Source organism: Strigops habroptila, chromosome 19, assembly GCF_004027225.2.
Source record: "Strigops habroptila isolate Jane chromosome 19, bStrHab1.2.pri, whole genome shotgun sequence".
Lineage (NCBI taxonomy): Eukaryota > Metazoa > Chordata > Aves > Psittaciformes > Psittacidae > Strigops > Strigops habroptila.
In genome coordinates, this window is record NC_044295.2 from 474,696 (window position 1) to 497,426 (window position 22,731).

The 22,731-nt window shown below is 50.5% G+C and overlaps 1 protein-coding gene and 1 long non-coding RNA gene across 2 annotated transcripts in view; both read left to right on the forward strand.

Annotated features, from left to right (window-relative positions):
• The first annotated feature begins 32 nt into the window (after positions 1–32).
• Positions 33–898, forward strand: LOC115617836. The gene is made up of 2 exons (XR_003994686.1): positions 33–405; positions 497–898. It is a non-coding gene; the product is annotated as an uncharacterized LOC115617836 (long non-coding RNA).
• A 17,456-nt stretch (positions 899–18,354) lies between these two features.
• MYO1D (myosin ID) overlaps positions 18,355–22,731 on the forward strand; it is a 128,838-nt gene continuing 124,461 nt past the window's right edge. The window contains exon 1 of the mRNA XM_030508633.1: positions 18,355–18,479. Coding sequence (XP_030364493.1) covers positions 18,385–18,479 — 95 coding nt within the window. The 5' untranslated portion in view covers positions 18,355–18,384. The remainder of the gene's footprint in view (positions 18,480–22,731) is intronic.

A 22,731-nucleotide genomic window follows, 5' to 3' on the forward strand; every position in this document is an offset into this window, starting at 1 on the left:
CTTCCCAGAAGTGGGCGGGGCTTCCTGCCAGGCAGTCCCCGCCCACCCGCCCCCTCCGCTTCCTCCGGGGCGGGGCGGGGCGGGGCGGGAAGGCGGGGAGTGCGCAGGCGTGGCGCGCGCCGCGGGTGACCGTTAAGCGGCCGCTGGTCTCCTTACGGTTACCGGTGTCCTTGGTCGTGCTCGGTGCCGGCCTTCGGGTCCTCGCTGCCTCAGGAATGGAGGCGGGAAGGAGCCCCCGGGTCCGCGGCGGGGCTGCCGGCCGCCTCGGGGGGCTGTCCCGCGCGGTGTGGAGCTGTAGAGGATGTGCAGGCTTTCCCAAGGGAACTCGGTGGGGTTTGCCTGCCCAGGAACTAGAGGAGGTCCGGATGAGGAGACCGGAGCTGCTGCAGGAGCAGCGTTCTGTGTGTAAGCTGCCTCTTCAGAGATGTGCACATGGAACTGCTTTGGCCTCAGGAAGCTGAGTCTACTGACTTCTTTATTTTTCTTTCCCTCTTAGTTTTTACCAGTTAGATGCCACGAGAAGGGCTGCAAGAAGGGGTGTCTGCATCTGATGTCTGCTACCTCAAGTCCATGTGAGAGATGAGGATGAGCCTTTATCCCCAGTCACAGTGGAGGCGATGGGAAAGCTTTCAGCCCTGCTGAGGAGATGATGGTTTTGAGTAGTGTAACTTTCTGATGGTTAGTAGTTCTACTAAAGCAGGACTTTAGTAGTCCTTTCCTCCCTCATTAAGTCTCTGATGCTCCCCAGTAAATGCCACTGTATTCTTCAGATTCTCATTTGCCCAATTTGACACTATGAGAAGAGGTGAGTGGGAAATGTCTGGCCTCAGGGAGGTGGGGGCCATAGAAAATAAACAATTCCAGAGCTTCCAAGAAAGGACTCTGACATACTTGCTAATTCCCTCTGGATTTGGAGTCCCTGTGTGACATACAACATGCTTTGCGCCATGCTGGAGGGTGACACAGTTGTGGCAGTGTCTGGGTGACGCTAATCACACTGGGTGATTTAGAGTGCAAAACCAGAGTTAAATGAACTTGTCACTGCAAGTCACTATCAAACATGGTGTGTTATGGTCAATGGGCTGTGCTGCAGGTTCCACCACCTTGGAAATGGTTGAAGTGGAAGTAGCAAAGCTGGGAGTGGGGTGGCTATAATCAGGTCAGCTCTTGTGAGGAAGTAGCTGGTAATGAACAGGTAGTTTTCAGTCCTTCCAGGAGGAACTGAGCTGAGGTCAACTCTGAGCGGCTGTACTGAGCTTCAGGGATGGACTTGGGTTTCTGGGTGCTCCTACACTTTGGCAGCGTGTGTTAAGGTCACAGAACCCGAGATCTACCTGATCTCTAACATCCCCTGAGTAAAGCATCATCCTTGCATTCAAGCAGTAGGAAAGCCTCAAGTGAGGAAAGAGTTGTGGTCGTGACTGGTCACGTCGTCTTCAACCTTTCTTGCTATTTTATGCTCACTTAAAGAATGTGGGATGTCTGCTGGTGGTGATAAAGAACAATTGGAGAGATCTTTACAAGGCAATGCTCTTCAGAAGCTGAAATAATTTGACACCAGTCCTGCCTTTAAAAATCTGAGGGAGTCTTTGTTAGGTTATTTGTGCCAGAGTAGTTGAGGCACTTGCAATTTTGCATTTAGAGGTATTTCTGACCTTGACGTTTTTATCACAGTGGAAAGAAGATGAAACGGAGCTTTTGACAAAATATAACGGACCTTGGTACTCGTTCTGTGAGTCTGGAACAAGCCACACTTTGCATTGGAGTTGTGGTCTGTAACTTGTCTGAAGAGGGTGGATAGGGGGTATGCAGGACTGAGTTTGAGAAGCACGCATGGAACTTGTAATAAGCCCAAGTCCAATACTAAAATCCAGAATACTGCTTTTCTTCTGTGGTTATGTGAGATGAATCAATGGTGTTACTCAGCTTACCGGTAGAGAAGTTTGCCACTCTTGAAGCTGTAAAGAATGTCTTGAAAGCACACAGTGTAAATAATATAACGATGAGTGCTCCAGCAAGCAAGCAGTGTTCTGGTGTACAGTGATAGCTCAGAGATGCAAAGAGTCCATTTGTTGGAAATAACACAAGCATGTGCTGATCTGTCAGAGTGCTTCTGACACCTCTGCAGCAGAAACAGCGTGTTTGGAGGAGGGTGAGAGCACCGTGTCCAACCTGGCAGAGCAGGAGCACGGCTCGGGGACAGGCCTGGGCTGCCCAGCCTCTGCTCTGCCCCTTCTCTGTGGTCACAGGGGCACGTACAGCTGATCTCGGGTTTCTGTTGTGGCAAGAAAACCCACAAGTAGTTATCAATGTGAATACGAACGGAGTGAATGCAAATATAACTGTGTTCCTATTTATGTCAGTTGCACAGGGTGTCTCAGTTACTCGATTTGGAGAGTTAACACAAATAGCTGCATTAATAATTGGTGCAAAATATGCGTAGCCCTGCCTTTGGGTGACCCAGTAACATCAGGACCTACTTCTTGGAATATGTGCTGTGATTATGGTTACAGCTCAGAGAGCAGAGTCAGTTTCACAAAAGGTCTTTTGTTCCTGCCTGCCTTGATCACAGTGATCTGCTCTGGGACCACTGATCAAGAAAAGCTTTTAACTTGGTGTTTTCGATCTGTTATTCCAGTTTGGTCCTCGCTCTGTGTGTGTGAACCAAGAGCGGAGTGTTACAAGTAGGGAGTTGGGTAAGAAGCTGAACCAGGTGGATTTTTGGCAGTGTGAGCTTTATGCTGGACCTAGACATGGGGATGGCTTGTAGCACCCTGGCTGATCTTCAGCCCCATCCCACCAACTCAGCTTCAGCCGCTGTGGTGGTATGATGCCATTTTAACAAAGGAGAATTTGGACCACTTTACCTCCCCAACTCCAAGCCCTGTCCAGCCTGGCCTTGAATACTGCCAGGGATGGGGCAGCCACAGCTTCTCTGGGCACCCTGTGCCAGCGCCTCAGCACCCTCATGAGGAAGAAGGTCAAGGTCTCCCTCGAAAAGAGGGTCACCTTCAGTTTGTGGTGAAGTTTAGTGTCTGGCCATGGACAGCAGCACTGGAGAACCCGTGTGGAGTGGTTCGTGGGGTGCTCAGCCCGCCGGATTGCTGGGAGCTGCACGCCTGCCTGAGGGTGACCCTTTGGGGACTGTGGTGTGCCTCATGTGTGGGAATGGCTCCTCCAGCAGGTAGTGTGGGTAACAGTGACAAAGCAGTGTCTGTCCTCTGATGGGGACACAGGATTGATGTGTCAGCTGCAGAAACACTCCCTGAGTGTGGAGACTGGCGCTTTGAACCCGAGGTAACTGGACTTAGACCCTGCTTGTTTCCTTGTAATGTTCAGAGCCAACTAGAGCCAGAAAGTGTCGGACAGGGTTCTCTGCTGTTTCATTCTTCAGAACTTAAACCTGAAGCAACTGGTTGAAAATTTCACCATTAAAAAGTTTCACTTCCCAAAGAGTGCTGTTCTATAAATGCCCTGTGCAGTGGGATATGACATTTACTCCCACACATGAGACACTGCATGCTTTGTAACTTGCATGCTCCGGGCCTTAACCCTTCAGCTGTCTTTGAGTAAACACAAGGCAGGGAACCCACCTCTTCTGCAGGACAGACTCATGCTGCAGCCTGTGAGCTGGTGTGAGTTGCTCTAAACAGGAGTAGAATTGCACCCAGGATTATTGCACTTAGTATGGAAAAACTCCCTTCTCCAAGCTCTTTGGATATCACATAGCTAAAGATGTTGCCTTAGGAATAACAGTGCTTTGTATGGGCCTTATCAACAGATCTTGGAGCACTTTCCTGCCCAAGCTGAAAGAAGTGCTTAAGGTAGTTTGCTTTAGTTTCCAATTCTACTGATTTATGGTCCTTGACAAATTTCTTGGCTCCTTGGTTTCAGTCCCATGTAAACCAGATGATACTGCTTTTCTCTCATTCTTTACACGTTGTGTATATGTATATACCAGAAATGGGGATCTGTCTTTGTAGGGTGCACTGGCTGAAGTGCTTAGGTGCTGATATTTCATAAATATCCCGTATAAATACATAAATATTCTATATAAATCTCAGTGGGAGTAGGTTTGTAATATCCCTTTCTTATGGAGAAGGAGATGAAGACACCTAGATGGGTAGATTTAAAAATTAATGGGTCATCTTATCCTCTTGCATAAGCTAACTTTAAGCACACCCTTTGTCACAGCCAGACTTGAACTTGAGCAAGGTTAGCAAAGCAGGCTAATGCTGCAGCCCTACCTCTGTGGGCAAGGGAGCCCAAGATTTGCCCAGAGAAGCTGTGGCTGCCCCATCCCTGGCAGTGTTCAAGGCCAGGTTGGACACAGGGGCTTGGAGCAACCTGCTCTAGTGGAAGGTGTCCGGGCCTGTGGCAGGGGGTTGGGACTGGATGAGCTTTAAGGTCCCTTCCAGCCCAAACCAGGCTGTGAAAAGCCCTTACTTGTATAATGTTGGCACATGGTTGTTTCTCTGGTGCTAAAAGACTATGCAGAAGAGGTCCACAGAAGTGAATCCTTATGTTGGAAACAGGCTGGGTTTGTGGGCTTGTTACCTCACTGGGGTGGGAGAGATGAAAACAAATTTAGGCCTTTGTAGAATGGGTTGGATTCTGCTCCCGGTTACACAATGTTGATGTAATTCCTTTCAACTGACTGGTGTCTTCCTGGCTTGTGCCAGTGAAAAATAAGAACCAGCCTCAATGGCGTTGAGAAGATTTTCATCAGCTCTTTTGAATACGGAGCAGTTCCAATGAATTGGAGTTTGGCCCCTGCAGGGAATACGCTTCTGTACAGCTTCCTCTTTGTCTTTGCCAAAATATGATCCAATTGCTTGTCTTTCTGAACAAGTTCTGCTTTTGGCTCTGGTCTATCAGCAGGAAACACATGTCAGCAGTTGAAGAGCCGTGTGCGCTGCTGGGAGCGAGCTCCATGGGAGCTGGGGGCGCAGGGAGCCGCGCTGGGGTGAGCCATCCGTTGCTCATTTATGGGTAGGAGTAGGGGGTGAACGCTGCTATTTACCTCTCTGCTGGGGAGGTCAGCTGAGGATTTCAGCACTTCACCAACTGACTTTGTAAAGCTGAATCTTCCTCAGATTCTTCTGCAGAGGCACCGGCGCTAGCGTATAAAAAGAGGAAATGAGCACTGGAAAGATAAAGCCAAGATTATTAAAAGCAGTCTCTGATTCCGGGACTTGGCTGCTCGGTTCAAGGAAATTTGAACGTTCTTTTTCTTGTAGGTTACAGAACTTCTTTTGTAGTGCTGGCTTCTTTTTGGCAGGAGGCTTAAAAGCTTTCCAAACTCAGCTCCCTAAAAATGGCTTTCTGAGAGCGCCAGGTTGCATCCGAAGCAGAGATGCCACTCACCAAAGCCTTACAGCAGCTCAGATGTTTAAGGCTATATCAGAAAATAAGCACAAAATCTTAGTCAGAACATTACAATATCCATGTGGGTTTTTCTTTTTTAAGCCACTGCTCTGAGAATTAACGAGTAAATCAGAAATTCAAATGTTGCTTTTCCCAAAGAAATTCCATATAGTTTGGAGGATCAAGCTCATGAATTCTAAGCAATGGCGAGGCTGACAGTACTACTTTGATTGAATACTCTTTGCTTAACCTGTCACTCCTTAACCCAAAATGAGCAACAGCCTCCTCCCAGGGAGCTGGCTCTAATTCAACTCATTGTAGCCATTTGTCAAATATACATCCCAGCAGCACTGAGATCCACATCCAGTACTTTTTTTGAGGGGAAATTGTGCTGGAATTTCAGACTAGCTCCTCGAGGGACTTTGTCTTCACTGATGAGAACAGGTCAGTGATCGAGGACCTGATAGAGATGTCTGTTGTAGCCGCTGCTGTGCAGATCAGGCCTGAAGTGTTTCAGCAGAAGGAGGAGCCAGAGCTGATACTCACTCTGCAGGTTTTGTGTTGTGTATCAAGAGAACTTTGTTCTCAGATAGCTGGTCCTGTCCTGTCCCACTGTAACTTTGCTTTGAGACACAATGCAGATAAACCACAGTCATTATTGAGATCCCTGGTGCTTCATGTTCATGCTCCCAAGCTAAGAAGTGGCAGGCAGAGTCCCAAAGCCATGTTGACTTGTGGGGTTTCCAAGCTGTGGTGTGCAGATCATTCCAAATAATACAGAGCTTCTTGCAAGCGTGACCCTGCAAAGGAAATTGGCTGCATGCTGCTTCAGCCAAGCCTGGTGCCTTACCTTACAGCAGCTCTTCACAGTGCTCCTCACGTTTGTCAGCAGTGGGTTTATGCCAGTACATCTGCTGGATTGCTCTTTCCGCAGCAGAGCACATGTAAACATGGGGCTACTTGTCTTTATTTACAAGAATGAATCTAGTTTGCAATTTGTAAAGTCCATAGGAAGTGGCTGGTGGGCTTCCCTGGGTTTCAGAGTTTCCTCCTCCCCTAGTTGTGATAGTCCATAAATCATGGAATCCCAGCCTGGTTTGGGTTGGAAGGGACCTTAAAGCTCCTCCAGTTCCAACCCCCTGCCCCGGGCAGGGACACCTTCCACTAGAGCAGGTTGCTCCAAGCCCCTGTGTCCAACCTGGCCTTGAACGCTGCCAGGGATGGGGCAGCCACAGCTTCTCTGGGCACCCTGTGCCAGCGCCTCAGCACCCTCACAGGGAAGAGCTTCTGCCTCAGAGCTCATCTCAATCTCCCCTCTGGCAGGTTAAAGCCATTCCCCTTGTTCTGTCCCTACAGGCCCTTGTCCAAAGCCCCTCTCCAGGTTTCCTGGAGCCCCTTTAGGCACTGGAGCTGCTCTAAGGTCTCCCCTTCAGGAGCCTTCTCTTCTTCAGGCTGAACAAGCCCACCTCTCTCCCTCGGTCAAGGGCCTTGGACACACTTGTGCTTCTAATGCTACAGATGTAGGCTTTGGAACAAGCTCTCAAATGGGCAGCTAGTGTGGGCTTGAACCCAAACTTCTGCTTCAGGCATTTCAACTCTGCAGTTGTTGTTGAATGCCATAATACAGGATCTTGTTACGACACATCCTGAGCTCTGTGTCTGCAAGGCTTTCAGGATTCCCCCTGCCTCTGCGCAGTCTCTTCCCATGTCAGGAAAACCTGCTCCAGCTTCCTGCGAGGCTGAAATGTTCAGAGCTGCCGCACTGATTAGTGGTGGGGAGTGTGGACACGCGGCTGTGACAGGAGCAGATCCAGCAGTGTGGGACAAGAGCAGAGAGGAAATCCTGAGGGCGTCAGGACAGGGAGCCCTTGAGCAGGTTCAGCTGTCAGCAGCTGCTGCTGTGCAGCCTCCCTTCTGGAATGTCCCCTTTCATCATCCCAGCCCTGCCCTCCCCTTGAACCTGCAGAAGTCCCGAGCCGTGGATAAGCTCTCTCCTCTTACAGGCATTCAGATGGTCTGAATTAAAATCCAGCAGCTGCTGCCTGCAGGGATACACTTCCACTCCCCTCCTGCAAAGTGGCCTTGCGAGAAGGTTGCACAGGTCCGTGCTCACATCTCCTCCCGGCCCACCGGGAGCTGCCACACTGTGCATCCTCTTAGCAGATTTCTCTACTTGGCTGCTACATCCCAGCGTCCCCCCTCAGTTTCTGGTACCACTTCAGGCTGTCATCCTGCCCCAACACCTCTGCCACCAGCGCTGGGAACCACTTGGTCCTTTCAGCACTTCTGGGGCACAGATTAGCAAAATGACTACGTGCATTTCTAATGTGAGTTACTTATTTTCTCAGATTGCAAATAGAGTGAAATGTTGGAAATAGTCACATATTTTCTCCTGTGTGGTGGGAAAGGCCACTGAGAAACAGAAAACTGGAAAAGCCAAGGCAATCAACCACAGGCCAGGTAGAGACATCTCCAGTGCTTTATACAGTTTTCACTCTGGGTATCCTCTCCTCCTGCTGTCCCCAGCCTCCCAGCCAACTCCTCAGTGCAGTGCCACCTCTGGTGGCATCCTTGCTCACCCCAAAACTCTGCTGATCTCTTACTTTCAAAGTTATCCATCCACCCATCCATCCCTTGATCCTTCCATCCCTTTATTTCCCAGTGAACCCCCTGCCCATAGGTAAGAAAACCCTCACAAACTTCAGAGCTTTAACTCCTTCTTTGTGATTCATCTTTAACTTGCCAGGAGAAGGATGATCTTGGTGGAGGGAGCCCAGCTTGGCATGGTCCTTGTCCCTACTGCCATGTGTGAAGAGAGATGGATTGAAATACATCCAGGGTTCCTTCTGCATGGCTTGTCCCCAGGCACAACTGCAGGGTGAACAACCGGAGCCCAGAGCTGGGCAGGGAGCAAGGTACAGGCATGTCCAAAGTCATCTTATCTACAAGACCATACAAGAAGATGACATTCTGCCTCCCGAAACAAAATACCTAAAAAGGAGAAAGATTTCTTTCAGCAGGCTTGGCAGGTAGATGGGGGGGTCACCAGCTCAATATTTACAGACAGAGCAATCGGGGTTTACTGTAGGCAGGCAAACCACAGCTAATATTAAGACCTGGCAAAACATGCAACAAACACCACCCAGAGAATCTTTGCCTTAATGCTGAAAGTGCCCTTTGCAAATCAGACTGCGAGTAGACAGGCACTGTTTGTGCTGGTAGGGGCAGGGGCTGTGGTGTTGCTGCTTATGAGGATGCTTTAGCTCCTGTGCCAGTAAGTGCGACTTCGGTGTACCCAGCAGGAGGAACAGACAGTGCCTCTTGCCTCTGCTCTGTGCCCCAGCCTTGGAAATTCTGGTGGCAACAATTAGGCAGAATCCTCATAAGATAGACCACACGATACAGCAGGGGTGTAACACCAACAACTAAGGGTGTGAAGCCCTCCCAGCAAACATTGCTGGTGTCTAGAGTGGAGAAGTGAAATGGTGCTGCTAGATTAAATTCCATCAATCTCAATGAAAGTGCCCAGAATGTGCCCACTAAATTATCCAGGCAAAGTTTGGGAGCAGCATTTATATTTGATTCATTCCTGTTATAAGCCGGACTTATGAAGATTCAGGCTGAGCTTTAGGGAACCTCTCTGGAGGTCACCATAAATTTTCCATCCAGTCCTTTGCTATGTTTGATGTGATGTATCTGCTGGGTGCAAAATCCTATGGGGCGGGCAAGGAGGGGAACAGAAACTCCTGCTGGGGTCAGGCTGATAGAGCAGGTCCTTTTCTGCCAGAAGTGGATTTTTCAGTACATTAGATCAGAAGGAAATTTTGGAGGAAAAGGAAATTGAGTCAACAAGAGCTTTCCGGCCCAAGCTCCCTCCTTGTCTCTAGCCAGGTTCCTGTCCCTGCACTGTTTGGGTGTAGAATCGTAGAACCACAGCCTGGTTTGGGTTGAAGGGACCTTAAAGCTCATCCAGCCCCAACCCCCTGCCACGGGCAGGGACACCTTCCACTAGAGCAGGTTGCTCCAAGCCCCTGTGTCCAACCTGGCCTTGAACACTGCCAGGGATGGGGCAGCCACAGCTTCTCTGGGCACCCTGTGCCAGCGCCTCAGCACCCTCACAGGGAAGAGCTTCTGCCTCAGAGCTCATCTCAATCTCCCCTCTGGCAGGTTAAAGCCATTCCCCTTGTCCTGTCCCTCCATCCCTTGTCCAAAGCCCCTCTCCAGGTTTCCTGGAGCCCCTTTAGGCACTGGAGCTGCTCTAAGGTCTCCCCTTCAGGAGCCTTCTCTTCTCCAGGCTGCCCCAGCCCAGCTCTCTCAGCCTGGCTCCAGCTCCACGTCCCTCTTGTGCTGTTGCCCCAGAGCTGGATCAGGACTGCAGGGGAGGTCTCCCCAGAGCGCAGCAGAGGGGCAGGATCCCCTCCCTGACCTGCTGCTCATGCTCTGGGGGTGCAGCCCAGCACATGGGGGGGTTCTGGGCTCAAGCACACACTGAAGCTGGGTCATGGGGAGCTTCTCCTCAACCAAAACCCCCAAGTCCTTCTTGGGGCCACTCAACCCAGCCTCTGCCCAGCCTGTAGCTGTACTTGTGTAGAAAGGCAGGTTGCTCTTGCAGGTGGACTCAGGACCATGAAAGAGCACAGGGTATGTTCGGTAATGAACTTCTGATACTGTCAGATGTTTAAAACAGCTTCAGCCTGACCCTTGAATGTAATCAGAAGGTATCTCTCGAGACCTGGTCACAGGGTAATTGGAATGAGGATGCAGGTCTCGTAGTGCCACTGCCACAAAGAAACTGGGAATGGTCCAAAAGGACTTACAAGAACGTTTGTTTGGAGGTGGGACAACCCCCCTGCCAGGCTAAAGCAGTGCTATATGGAGTTTGTTTAACTAAGAAAAGGTTAAGGAGTGGCTCGGCCACAGTCTCCAGTGCAGATTCTGATGTTGGAGGATATTTATTTTAACAAAGAAAAGAATAACATGTACCAAGAGCCAGGAGGAGAAAGGAGGCAAATTCAGGCTTCAGTGAAGTCCTCAAATCCAGTGCAGTGTGTGTCCAAGCTACAGGCTTGACCATCTCCCGCAGTAATTCCTACATTAAAATCAATGGCTCTTGCCACAACATGGAATTGCAGCAAAAGGTAAAACTGTTATATCCTATCCCTGCCTTGTGTCCTTTTACACTGTACATGGTTTGACTCAGAGACAAACTGTTTCAGCTCATATAACACCAGATGTGGAAAGAGCCTTATTCATTGATGGGATCCCAAGATGCTCTTGCAACAGACATCACGGGGAAAAGCTGTTGCATTGCCAAGTTTGGATGGGAGCCTGATTCTGTTTTCCACGTGTGCAGGCTCTGACATGCCTTACTGATCAAAGAATTATTACAGATAAGAGCAACAAGTTCTGTGTTAGCTAGAAAGCAGCTTCTACCCCTCGAAGATAAGAAATAGGTGGTTCTTTTGTAATGTAAATGCACAACTTTAAAAGTCACCCATGTCTTTCTTAAGGAAATCAGGTCTGAGGAGAATATAAAGCATCCTAGCCACAGGACACTCATTCTTGGATAAAGGAGCCTGTGCTGCCAGGCAGGACAGGGCTGCATCCCCTGGAGCTGCATCAGTTCTCCCCCATTCTTCGAGCAGAAAGCAGCGTTCCTCTGCCTGGGTCACCAGTGCAGAGGGTGCTTTAAAAACTCCAGAGATCACTGTGGCTGTGCCAGGGTGCAGGAGGGGAGCCCAGGCTGGGCACAGTCCCACCACCTGCCCCGTCCCTGCCTCTGTGCGTGCTGGAGAACAAGCAAACCCAACCAGCGCTCAGGTCTCTTCCCAAAACAATTACATCACGTTGAAGCCGTCAAGCATGTGATTTCCCAGCCCCGCAACTGAAAGGAGCCTCTCTCCAGGAGAGGGAGAGACGCTGTGCAAAAGCCAGCTGGGATTCGGGAGGAAAGGCTTTATCCGCTCTCGAAGGAGGTTGTGCAGGAAGGCAGGCTGCAGCCTTTGAGAAGGAAAAACTTCAGACTTGTTCTGTCTTTAGATTTTGAGCACGTTCCTTGGGGAATCGGCTTATTTCTCTTGGAGCTATAAAAAGTATTGATTTACATTTGCAAAGAGACAGTTTGGATTGGAGCAGAGTGGATGCACCTTCCTGGTTTAGTGCGTTAAGGCGCAGGGATGCAAGGACACCTCAGCTTGCTTAACCTCATACACCTCAGAGCATACAGCTACAGCCCTATGGGGCAAATAGTGCCACTGAGTCCCACAGCAGCAGGATGAGGCTTTCCTCTGCACCCAGGTTCCTGCCAGCACCAACGTTCCTTGTCCCATGTTCCTGCAGCCTCGTGATTAAGGGGAGGGAAGTGCTGGGGGGGAGCAGCTCTGCTCAGGCGTTGAGGCCTGGCCCGACTGGGGTCCCACGTGGACAGCTCACAAGGATCCCCTTTGATCCCCACACAGCAAGGAGGCTGCAGAAACAAGGACAGAGGCCACAAGTGTTGCAGAATAGCTAATCCAAGTGAGGAAACCTACTGGGAACTGTTGTCTGAGACAAATCCCAGTGTTGGGAGCCTCAGGTGTGCTTCCCTGGCCGGGACAGGCAGGTTTGCAGGTCGCAGAGCCCGGGCTGGGAGCAGGCTTTCCTGAAACCTTTCAGCTTCTCTTCCCTGAAAGCTCATTTCTGCAGATTAGCAGATGTCTTTGTTGAAACCCTGGGTACCTGCCAGGGGTTACTGTAAACACTTGGCAAGGTGCAGGCTCTTGGCACCGGCACGGGGTGTTGGAGGGGGAGCTGCAGTTCACTTCCCCGCCTGCCAGTTTTGATGGTTGTGCTCACAAAGAAGCTGTTAACTGGAAACACCCCGGGCAGAGGGAATGCAGCATCCCTGAAACATCAGGTATATTGTGGTTTTCCCACCTTTCCTACCAAGGAGGGATAAATACTTTCCCATTTACTGTGGTTGAACACGGTCCCACGTGGTGGCCAGCGTAAAAGCAACATCTGCATGGTGCCAAGACCCTGAGTAGAAGGCAATCCAGAGGGATGGGGACACTGGAAAGCAGATGCCTGTAGCAGGAACAAGAGCAGTATCAGACTGTAGGAGTCACTGGGCGATGGTAGGACTCATTCACTGACACTCAGGTGGTTCTGGCTGGTTTTGGAGCACAGCAAACTTGTACCCTCTTCTTGACTCCTACTAACTGAAACAAGACCTGCTCTTCCCTGGAGCTTCCTGCAGAGAAAAAGCCTTCATTAATGTTCTGGCTGATGGGGCACAGTGTTTACCAACGACACAAAACCAGTCGAGTGGCTCATGCACCAGAGGGTCGTGCTGCCATCCAGAGGGACCTGGAGAAATGTGCTGGCAGGAACTGAGTGCAGTTCAACAGCTCTTTTCTCTTTTGCTTTCCCTTTGGCCTTTGGATTCTTACAGATCAAACTCAGCATCCTTGCATCCTTTCCATAACACACCTTATGTCCTCGACACCAAGCTCTGGCTGCTACTGAGGTGACATCCAGGAGCTCTCTTTGGCTGCTGTAATTCTTTTGGATCTCTGCTAAGCAACACCCAGCTCTAGCCCTTGATTTTGGGTGGGGTTTTCTTGGTTCTTCCACATGGCCATTCATAGCTTTCCCGGGAACTGGAGCACAGAGGGATGGAAGGTCATTGCTAACGGGCTCTGCTGCGCTTGGCCCTGTCTGATTCATGTCTGGGACGATTCTCCCACAGCCAGGATTGCTCCAGGCTGGTGGCTGCTGTGCTTGCAGCAGTTGGGAGTTACAACACATTTTGTAGTGACTGATTGGGAAGGTTCCTGCCCTCAGGAGCCCTTTTGCCAGAGTGTTTGATGGTGAATGGATGATTGACATCCTGAGTTACGTTGGTACCATGCAGAGTTTGCAGTCCCTTGGCAGATCCCCCTGCAGGGTTTCCTCACCTCCAAGGAGTGGGGACTTTTTCCTTCCTTGCTATGACTGGTCCTAAAAAACCTTCCTTTTTTGTTAGCAGCAAGGATTAGTGGAAATGTAGAAACTATGAGGGAAGAATGAAAGAATTGAGTTGTTAAGTGCAGAGGAGCAGAGCCTGGAGGAGGAGAAGCCAGCTATGGACTAACTGACCTCCAGACTCTCCTTCAGCAGCTGCGTTTCCTGCCCTGCTCTCATAGCCACCCTCCAATAAATAAAAGGCTGCCATAAAAAGAAGGGAATAAACTCTCCTCTGTGTCTGCCTGGAAAGGATGAGAAATCATGGGATGAAGCTGTGGTAAGAGAGCTTTAGTTAGACGTTTGGGACTGGCTACATGTAAATACAGCAACACGCCACAACACGTTGCCTGATGGCAAGTCTCCATTAGTGGAAGTGTCAGGGGGGAAGAAAAGAAAAAACACAGATGGGACAAACATCCATCATGAAGGGTTTAAGTTGCACTTATCCTGCGTTGGGACAGGGTGATGAGACAATCCATCAAGGAACAAGGCACCCGTCCAGCTCTGTTTCCTCTGCTTCTCTATTTGTTTTAATGAAAACTATTTGGATGTCATTCAATGAGGTAACAGCATAACTAACACCCCCCAACACTGTGTGTGAGGTTGGGATTTCAATGGTCAGCCTGGGTTTCCATCACTTTTGTGCTTGTAGGGGCTGGTTGTTCAGGCTTACACTGCATCTCCAGGCAAGGAGGGATGACGTTTGTACCCAGGCTGCTGGAAAATCGGCTGCAGTCAGAACTGGTCGACACTTCAAGAGGTTTCCCTTCTGTTTTGATGAGTCTGGTGGTTTGGGCTGGATTCCCACCTCTTGTCAGCTTAGGGAATCACAAGCATATATGTAGATACAAGGTGGCTCATAGCGAAGCTTTTGCCCTAGGGCAGGTTCCTTCCTCTCCAGGAAGGAGAAAACATGTTGGATGCTGCTGAGAGACAAGATGCTGCCTCTGGGTCCTTCGGCGCCTCCACCCTCTCCTCCCAGAAAGAAAAACATCCTCAAGAGGATTCTCAGGAAGAGGTTTGGGAAAGATTCGCCCTTACTAGAAGCAAAGGCATTGTGGCCTCTACTTTATCTGCTTTGTTCTATAGGATGTCTTACTCTGTCCTGAAAGGGATGTCAGTAATGTTCTCCCAGTGCATTTGTTATTTGTGCATCAGCCACATTAGAGACTTGGGAAGTCTCATTTCTGCCTTTATAATATTTCCTGGAAAACTCCATAAACACATTATCCACTTCATATAATTACCCAAAGCCTGGGAACTCAGTAGTTAGTTTTGTTTACAGCTTCCCATCCTCCTCGCTGGCTAGAGACCATAACACTGCTGTGTATGGGATAGACTGGAAATTCTGATCGGATGTGCAAGGGGTTTTCCTACTTCCCTTTTTGGAAAAATAGTGAAGAAGGAACAGCACCCGTTCACAAATGGTTAATGCTGGGGAGGCCCGTGGTGGCCCTTTACCAGCAGTGAAATCGTAGAAAGGAGGAAGGTGACCTGAGGAATAAAATAGAAGAACTGTCAGAGGAAACTAAAAAAGAAGAAATAAAGTATCAATATAATTTATCAAAAGCAAAACTTGTGCTTTAAAAGCAGATGATTAATTAAGGCATCAGAGAACATCCTTCAGAGAAATATCTGTATTTATCTGTTTTGTGCTCGATTCCATCCTTCCATCTCAGGGAGAAGCCAGCTCTGAGGGCAGCCTGTGCCTAGAGTCTGGTGTGCTCCAGAGATGTGATTCTGGTGTGTCCAGACCCACACTTTAAGGCCGATGTCCTGGCTGCACTCGAGTGCTCTGTGGCACACAGCTGCCATCATGTGCCTACAGGCGCACGTCCCTGCGCCGCGCAGAGCAGCACGCCCTGAGCTCACCCTGCTGGAACCAAGCAGGGGCAGGCAGGGATGCTGGGGCCCCCACAACCCCTCATCCATGGGCATCTGGGTGTCCTGGCTGCCCCTGGCTGCTGCGTGGGCAGAGTGGCATCAAGCCACATCCCTTCTGCTGTCCCCAGCTGCCTGCTGGCCACGACACAGCTCTTTGCCAGTACCTGGCGCAGGCACATGGCTGACACCTCCCACACCAGCTCACTCCAGCTCCCGGAGCCCCAGTCCTGCCCCACTTCATTTCTGTGGTTAGGTTGAACACAACCACGTATCTAAAAGCTTTGGCTCTGTGGCAGGTTTCCTGCCCAGGCACAGGCTCCAAAGCCCATTTTCAGTTCTCAGTTTGCAGCACCCGGCTGGGGGGGGGAGCGTGCTCATCCCTCCTGACACATGGGACAAGAAGCAGCAACTTCTAATGGCTTTCCCCCATCCTTTCCCACTGTGCTACACTCGAGTGTGAGGCAGCCCCGCTTCTTGTTTATCCAAAGCTGTTTGCTGCCTTATTTAGGATCATGTAAGTGTCCAGCCAGGGCTGTAAAACCCACAGCTGTGTTTTGCAGATGAGGCTTGGGTTGGTTTCAGATCTTGTTTTTGCAAAGGCCATTGTGAACTTGAGCAAAGGCAACACAAATGGCACAAGTCCATCCTTTAGAGTAGTGAACTGTGAAAGCCGAGGTCCTCCCTCAGAACTCTTGAGGGAGAGCAGTCTTGCTCTGTTAATTTTGGATCTGCAGACTGAAAAAGGCACCTCTTATGTTTAACCCTTTGTTTTCTTCAGTCTGTCTGGGCTTTTATCAGCAACATAGTTTGAAAGGAAAAATAATAGAAAACACTATGAAAAACCCCATCCTGAAAAGCCCTTCCTGGCCCAGGTAGCTGGGGTTCTGTCTTCCTGCTTCCAGCAAAGCTGCTGTTTGGGATGACAGAGGAGAGGATTTTTAAAGGGTGTCCTCATGGTGTGTGCAGCCTCAGCAGGGCATTTCCCCTAGAAGCATAGGTCATTGCTTTCAGTTGTTGAATCAAGGCTTTACATCCAGATGTTTTCCCATTAATAGGTTGGAGGAGGAGGTTGGAGTTGAGAGGTAGGAGTCTCCGTTAAACAGTGCTAATAAATACTTTATTTATCAAAACCACATTAAAGTATTCTCTTAAGACTGTCCCATCTCGCCAGGTCCCCTCAGCAGCAGCTCACAGCCTGAGGATCCCGGAGGAAGCTTGCAGAGCTCACGCAGCAGCACCAGCTCCATGGCCAGCAGGACCTCTCGGTGGCTGAGGTGACTTCTCCTGCCACAGCGGGACAGCCGGGCAGCCTCCAGCGCCACATCCCCGAGCAGCCGCGGGCTGCCCAGGCTGGCGAGGGCAGTGGCCACCAGGCAGGAGGCTCCGGAGGACCATGTCTATGGGGAGAGCAACCACAGAGCATCAGCACAGCCATGCACAGGCAGCACGGCTGCAGGCAGGGGCCAAGCAGGGCTCCCCAGCCCCATCCACCACAACCTTCAAGTCAGACATTCCAGATTCAGCCAACACAGACATCCAGGCTTGGAAAGCAGTGGTTGCATCCAAGCCTAATGGGGATGTACCTGGTTTAGGAGCTTGCGGATGTAGGTGCAATAAGCCACCTTCTTCTTTTGCCTGCAGGGACGGACACAGAGGAGGCTCTGCCAGGCTGCTGCCTTCTTCCTCGGGAGGACAAGGAGCTGAGGCTCCATCGCTGCTGCCCGCACACCCTGCTGGTGTCACACACGCTTGCTGTGGCCCTGCTGAGGAAGAGGAGAGCAGAGGCCAGCAGCAGAACGCTGCCTTCACCCCAAGCACCTCCACCTCAGCCCGGATTTCCCAGGGCATTTAGTGAGCATCGTGTAAAGGAGGCATGTGCAATAACAAACTAATACTCAGCTCGTTGTTAGAAGCAAGACCAGAAAACAGCCCCCACAACAGAGCAAAACACACCAGGAAAGCCAAGCACAAATAGGGAAATTCAGAGTATTTGGGGGGACTTTTCCTCCCAGCTCACCTCCAGGAGCCACCCCAGCCTTGTATTCCCCAGGAGCAAGCAGGGAGCTGGGAACCACTGCCTATATCCAGGGGGGTTCATTGCTTTCACCTGGGGGCTGCAGCCCCTTGGGACCCACCAGGCTGTGGGGATGGAGACTGGGACAAGGAAGGGGATGGCCACAGCACCTCACCCTTGCTCTTGCTCCTGCTCCTGCTCCTGCTCCCAACCAGCCATTTTTCCCCACAGTGCTCTTTCTGGTGAGGCTGGGCCTGCTTCCAGGGCCCCCCAGCCCTTCTTGGCCTAATTAGCACCATTAATCTGATTAGGCCAAGGTGGGGGTACCGGGGCTCAGAGCACCTGCAGGGGTTTTTTACCTGGTTTTAGTCTGCATTTATTTGGAAGGTTTCCGGGGACTGTTTAAGAGCCAGAATGAGCAGGGCCTGGGAGGGCACCCAGGAGTGCTGGGTGCAGGACCTGGCCTCACATAATGGGGTTCTGGGGTGGTTGGGGGTCCCCTGGGTGCAGGACCTGACCCTGCATGGTGGGGTGTTGGGGTGTTTGGGGTCCTCTGGGTGCAGGACCTGACCCTGCATGGCAGGGTGTTGGGGTGTGTGGGATCCCCTGGGTGCAGGATCTGACCCTGCACGGTGGAGTTTTGGGGTGTTTGGGGTCCTCTGGGTGCAGGACCTGACCCTGCATGGTGTGGTCCTAGGGTGGGTGGGGGTCCCTTGGGTGCAGGACCTGACCCTGCATGGTGAGGTATTGAGGTGTTTGGGGTCCCCTGAGTGCAGAATCTGACAGCGAGGAGCCTCGGGGTGCAGGCCCATTCTCAGGGTGTTGATGTGGGGGTGCTTGGATGCACACATGGGGTGCGTATGAGGGGGCAGCACCGGCACCGATGGGTGCAGTGTGAGCCTCTCTCCACCAGGTGTCTCTCTCGCTCCCTCCCTCCGCGCCATGGGCGGGGTGGGCGGGGCTGTGTGTTCTCGGCGGGCCGCCAGGGGGCGCCGCCCGGTGCCCGCTTCGCGCCCGCCGGCCCCGCCTCACCTCAGGTGAGGCGGGGCCGGCGGGCGCGAGGCGGGCACCCCCCCCCCCATTTCCCTCCCGTTCCACTCCTTGAGGGCGCGATCCCGAGCGACACCATCGCCATGGCGGAGCAGGAGAGCCTGGAGTTCGGTAAAGCCGACTTCGTCCTCATGGATACCGTCACCATGCCCGAGTTCATGGCGAACCTCCGCCTGCGGTGAGCGCTTGGGGCGGGGGACCCCCCCCCCCCCGCCATCCCTGTTCCCTTCTTTCCTTCGCCGCCTCAGGGGGGTGTGAGGGCTTGGGGCGCCTCGTCTACCCCGTTCTCCACACACGCACCTCAGGTTGGTCACCGGGTGCGGGGTGCGCGGTGCCGGTTTAGTGACCTCCCGCGCTGTGAGGTGTGGGAGCGCCAGAGGAGCAAACCCGGCACAAAACAGGGGTTTTCTGTCAAACTGAGACAAATTGAAGGGACAAGTGAGTGTGAGGGAGCGCACAGCCCTGCCCCGGGCTCCGCGCCGGCTTCCTGTCACCCCTATGGAGAACCTGCCCCTTCTCCCGCTCCTCAGCCCTGCTCCGTCTCCGCCTCACCCCCCTCTAACAGGTATCTGCTGTGCTGACACGCGTGCGAAGTTAAGACAGGAAAGAAAAGGCAGTTAAAAGTCACTAAGTCCAAGGTTGCTCCAGCCCGCAGGAGCGTTGCCGCCGTTCCCGGGCGCTGCGTTAACGTTTTGTGATCTTTATGGTTTTATTTCCCTTCCAGCAATGGGCTTCGGGAGGATCTGCGGTTTCATCCCTGTTTTCCTCTGTGAAGTACAACTAAATCCTGAGCAGCACTGATAAGAGGACAGCCGGTGGGGACCCTCAGTCTGCGGCTGCCTGTCACTTTCCGTTATGAAAGATTCATGGGAGCTCTTCCTGATAAACTCTTACGCCCCTGCTTGTGCAAGGATTTGATAATTACCAAAGGGAAGCCTCTGGGATAGAAACGTGACTTATTGGCTGTGTCGTGTGTGTGTATGTCCCGTTTTGCTCAGGCTTTACTGACTGTTCCTCTCCTGCCGCTTGTGTTGTGGAGATGGTTGAAATTAATAACTTGTCAGACCTGTGTTATTGGACACACTTCTGGCCATAGCCAAGGGAGCAGAGGTGGGATAAGCTTCCTCAGCTGGTAGGAAGCTATTGAGGTAGGAGAAATCTGAGCTTTTTCAGGTAATTATGGTGTCTCCTCTGGATGAAATCTCTAGTTTTGGGGGTTTGGCTGCATCAGGTGCTGAGTGCTCAGGGAGTTTTGTGCTACAGAAGTGGCTATTGGAGTGTACCTGTATTCTGTGGTGCTGCAAGGTCAGGATTGGGATCCTGGCAGTGAGAGATATAACAGTAACCAGCATATTTGATGCTATTTTTCTTTCATGTTTTGGATTTCTCTTTGGGTAGAGAGGGCATTTGTGTTTAAATATGAAGAAAAATGTAACGTGAACAGTTGAGCTTTGAACCGGAGGAAATGTCAGATTTAAGTAAATTTTGCAGTGCCTCTGAAAGCTTAAATTTGATTCTCATTTGTGCACACCATGACACTTTAATTGTATTACAGAAGGCTCACAAACAAAGTCAGTGTAATTAGGAGGAAGCTTGCATGTAGTAGTTTGTTCTTGGGAGTTTTATTCTTTGGTGAATGTGTGCTAGAAATCTAAATGAAGTATTGGAAACGTGTTGTTAGATAACTTAAAAATCAAGGTGGCGTGTTGGTTGCATTTAGGAATCTAATTGCACTGGTAGACTTTGCTAAGAGGATGAGTAGAACAGCAATTCTGGATCCTTAAAAACCAGAGCATGAGAAGCAGCAATCCTGGATCCTTAACAACTGATGTGTAGTTTGATTTATTTCCTCTTTTCTGTCCCATTGCATGCTGGTCATGCCTAAGGATGTCTGGACGTTGCTGCTGTGTCTAACACACCATCAGGTGTCCCTTTGACTCCAATACCATGGACACTGCTACGAAACCCAGACTTTTCCTTGTGATAGCAATTCAAACTCCACTTTCTTTTGTACCAGATGCCTGCACTGCTTTGGCTGTAATCTGCAGCTTGCAGGCAGAGTTCTGCCCTTCAAGGTTGTCTTGTGTCTGTGCTGTGGGTAGAATAATCTTGTGTTAAAGAAAATGAATCCTGTTGATTTTTCTAACCTTGGTGCTCTCCTCCCCTGACTTGTCTGCACTGGGACGTTTGGGAGAGCTCAGCTGAATTTGCCAAAAGTGAGGCTTTTCAGTAAATTTGCTGAACTCAAACCCTGTTTGTTGATGCTGGTAGCGCTGAGGCCCTGGCCTGCTGACCCAGCTTCATTCTGGGCTTAGTGCAGTGCTCCAGCAACATTTGCTCCTCTTGTTTTTACTGCTTTGGAGATGGTAATTAACTCTTGCTGCTGACACGGACCCAAATTACAGCCGAGGCTCTGACCTGTTTGAGGGTCGATTATCTCGCGTTGTGTTTTGTCACGTTGTGTAGATGGCACGAGCCGCCTTCGTGCTCGTCATGTGCTGAACAGAATGAAGAAATTGTTGCTTCTCTGTCATTAGCTCCAAGTGGCAGGTTTGGATGGGCTCCACCCTATTCCATAAATCCAGCTTTCTGCCAGGGCTATTTTTGTTCGGGGTCACTGCCTGACCCAAGACGGGTTGTGCTGGATTTAGTTCCCAAGTGAGCCCAGATGTGGGTGGAATTGAAATCATACCAGCTTTGGTGCATGCAAGGATATTTCCCCAAGGATGTCTCTAGTGGGAAAAAGAGAAATGGTGAAGTTGCACTTTTCATTGCTGTAATATTTGAGTGTCGTGGTGTTGACGTGGACTGGGTCAGCGTGGCTGGTTTGTCGCTGTGAGTACCTGCCTGGGGAGGTGGACGGATGCAGTGTAGATTTACTACCTTAATTCCCAATCCCTACACTTCATGCCCTGTTGTTTGTAGGTTCATGTAGTGATTCAGCAAGGATATCATAGTGTTAGCATGCCTTACAACTACTTAACAAACTGTCCATTTCATGTGGATGCTCGGGAAGTCACTGCATGTTACGTGTTAATTGTAAATGAAAGCCATCCGCTCCTTGGATTCCTCAGTTCTGAGTGGCCTCGTACCAGTGGCTGGTTGTGATTCTTAGTCATAAGAAAAGTTGAAAGAGAAAACCAGAAGCAGGACTATTGGAACAGTTAGCGTGGACTCAGGAGCTTCGTTTCTTTACAGACACCACCCCCCACCCTCCCCCCAAGCTTTAACAGAGAATTGTTCCCTAAGTGCTCATAAGGATGAATTATTATAAGCGGCTGCATCAGAGCAGTTTGCACCTTGGCACAGTCTGGCCTTCCCTTTAATCAGAGCCCTGTTGAGCTTTGTGGGCAGGTTGATTACCTCAGTAGCAGTTGGCATTTCAATTCCTATCAGAGGACCCAAGATTAGTTTAAAGACTCTTTAAAACAGGGAATCTTTTTAATGTCAAACAGCTCTCAGGTGCCCTCCCTGGCAATCAAGAGTTAGTATTTGGCTGTACTCTGAGTGTTACTCACCTGTTCTAAGGGAGAACATCCTGCTCTGGTCTTGTTAAAACACTTTCATTTCAGTGGGTGGTTTTGACTTAATGTGACTGTGACTATTCCACAGTAGGTGGAGCGAGTAGGTGCTTGTGGAAAGGGAATAACTTCAGCCTAGCTTCTCCTCACAAGGTCTCGAATGCTTCACACGAGAGTAAGACATGATCCCCTGTGTGCCGGGTGATGGGCGTTGTGGGGACCTGGCTGGACAAACCCAGTGCCGAAGGCTCTGAGTGGAAAGCCACGCTGAAATGCAGGAAGAAAAAAGACAATGATATATGGCAGCAGCAGGGTAGTGTTCAGGGCAGTCCCATCTGAGCTGTGTGCTCAGGGTCTTTCTGTTCTCACATCTAATTCATGAGCAGGTGTCGCTTGACTCATCTTTTCCTGATTTCTAGCGAGTTGCTCATTTTTCATAAGCCTTGTGCAAATCCCCTCCTGGGAGCATAATAGATCTTTGTTGCAGTTATTACAGAATTCAAGGATTCATGAAAGGAAGATGGTGACAGCACCCGGTCAAGTGTAATGATCATAAAATAAATATTAGGTTGTTTTGCTCTTTTTGTTAACTAGTTGCGGCATGAAAGCCAATGTGGGAGCCTGTCCTTGCTACTAAGATAGTTTCCTGGTTGTCCCAGCCCACCAGAGCCTGAGGATGGGGTGTGAAGAACCCCATCTTCAACCCCAAGGACTAGTAATAGTCCTTGTAGTTGTCTCCCTGTCTCAAAAAAAGGTATCTTTTTCTTTCAGGTGATGTGGTGGGTTGAGTGTGTAGTATCTGTCAGTCTGAAAAATGACTTGGTTTGTGTTTTGTATGGCTGGTGTGAATAGCTGTTAGCCTCCTGGGTTTACAGGATGCTCCTGTGGAGGCAGTTTTGGACACAAGGA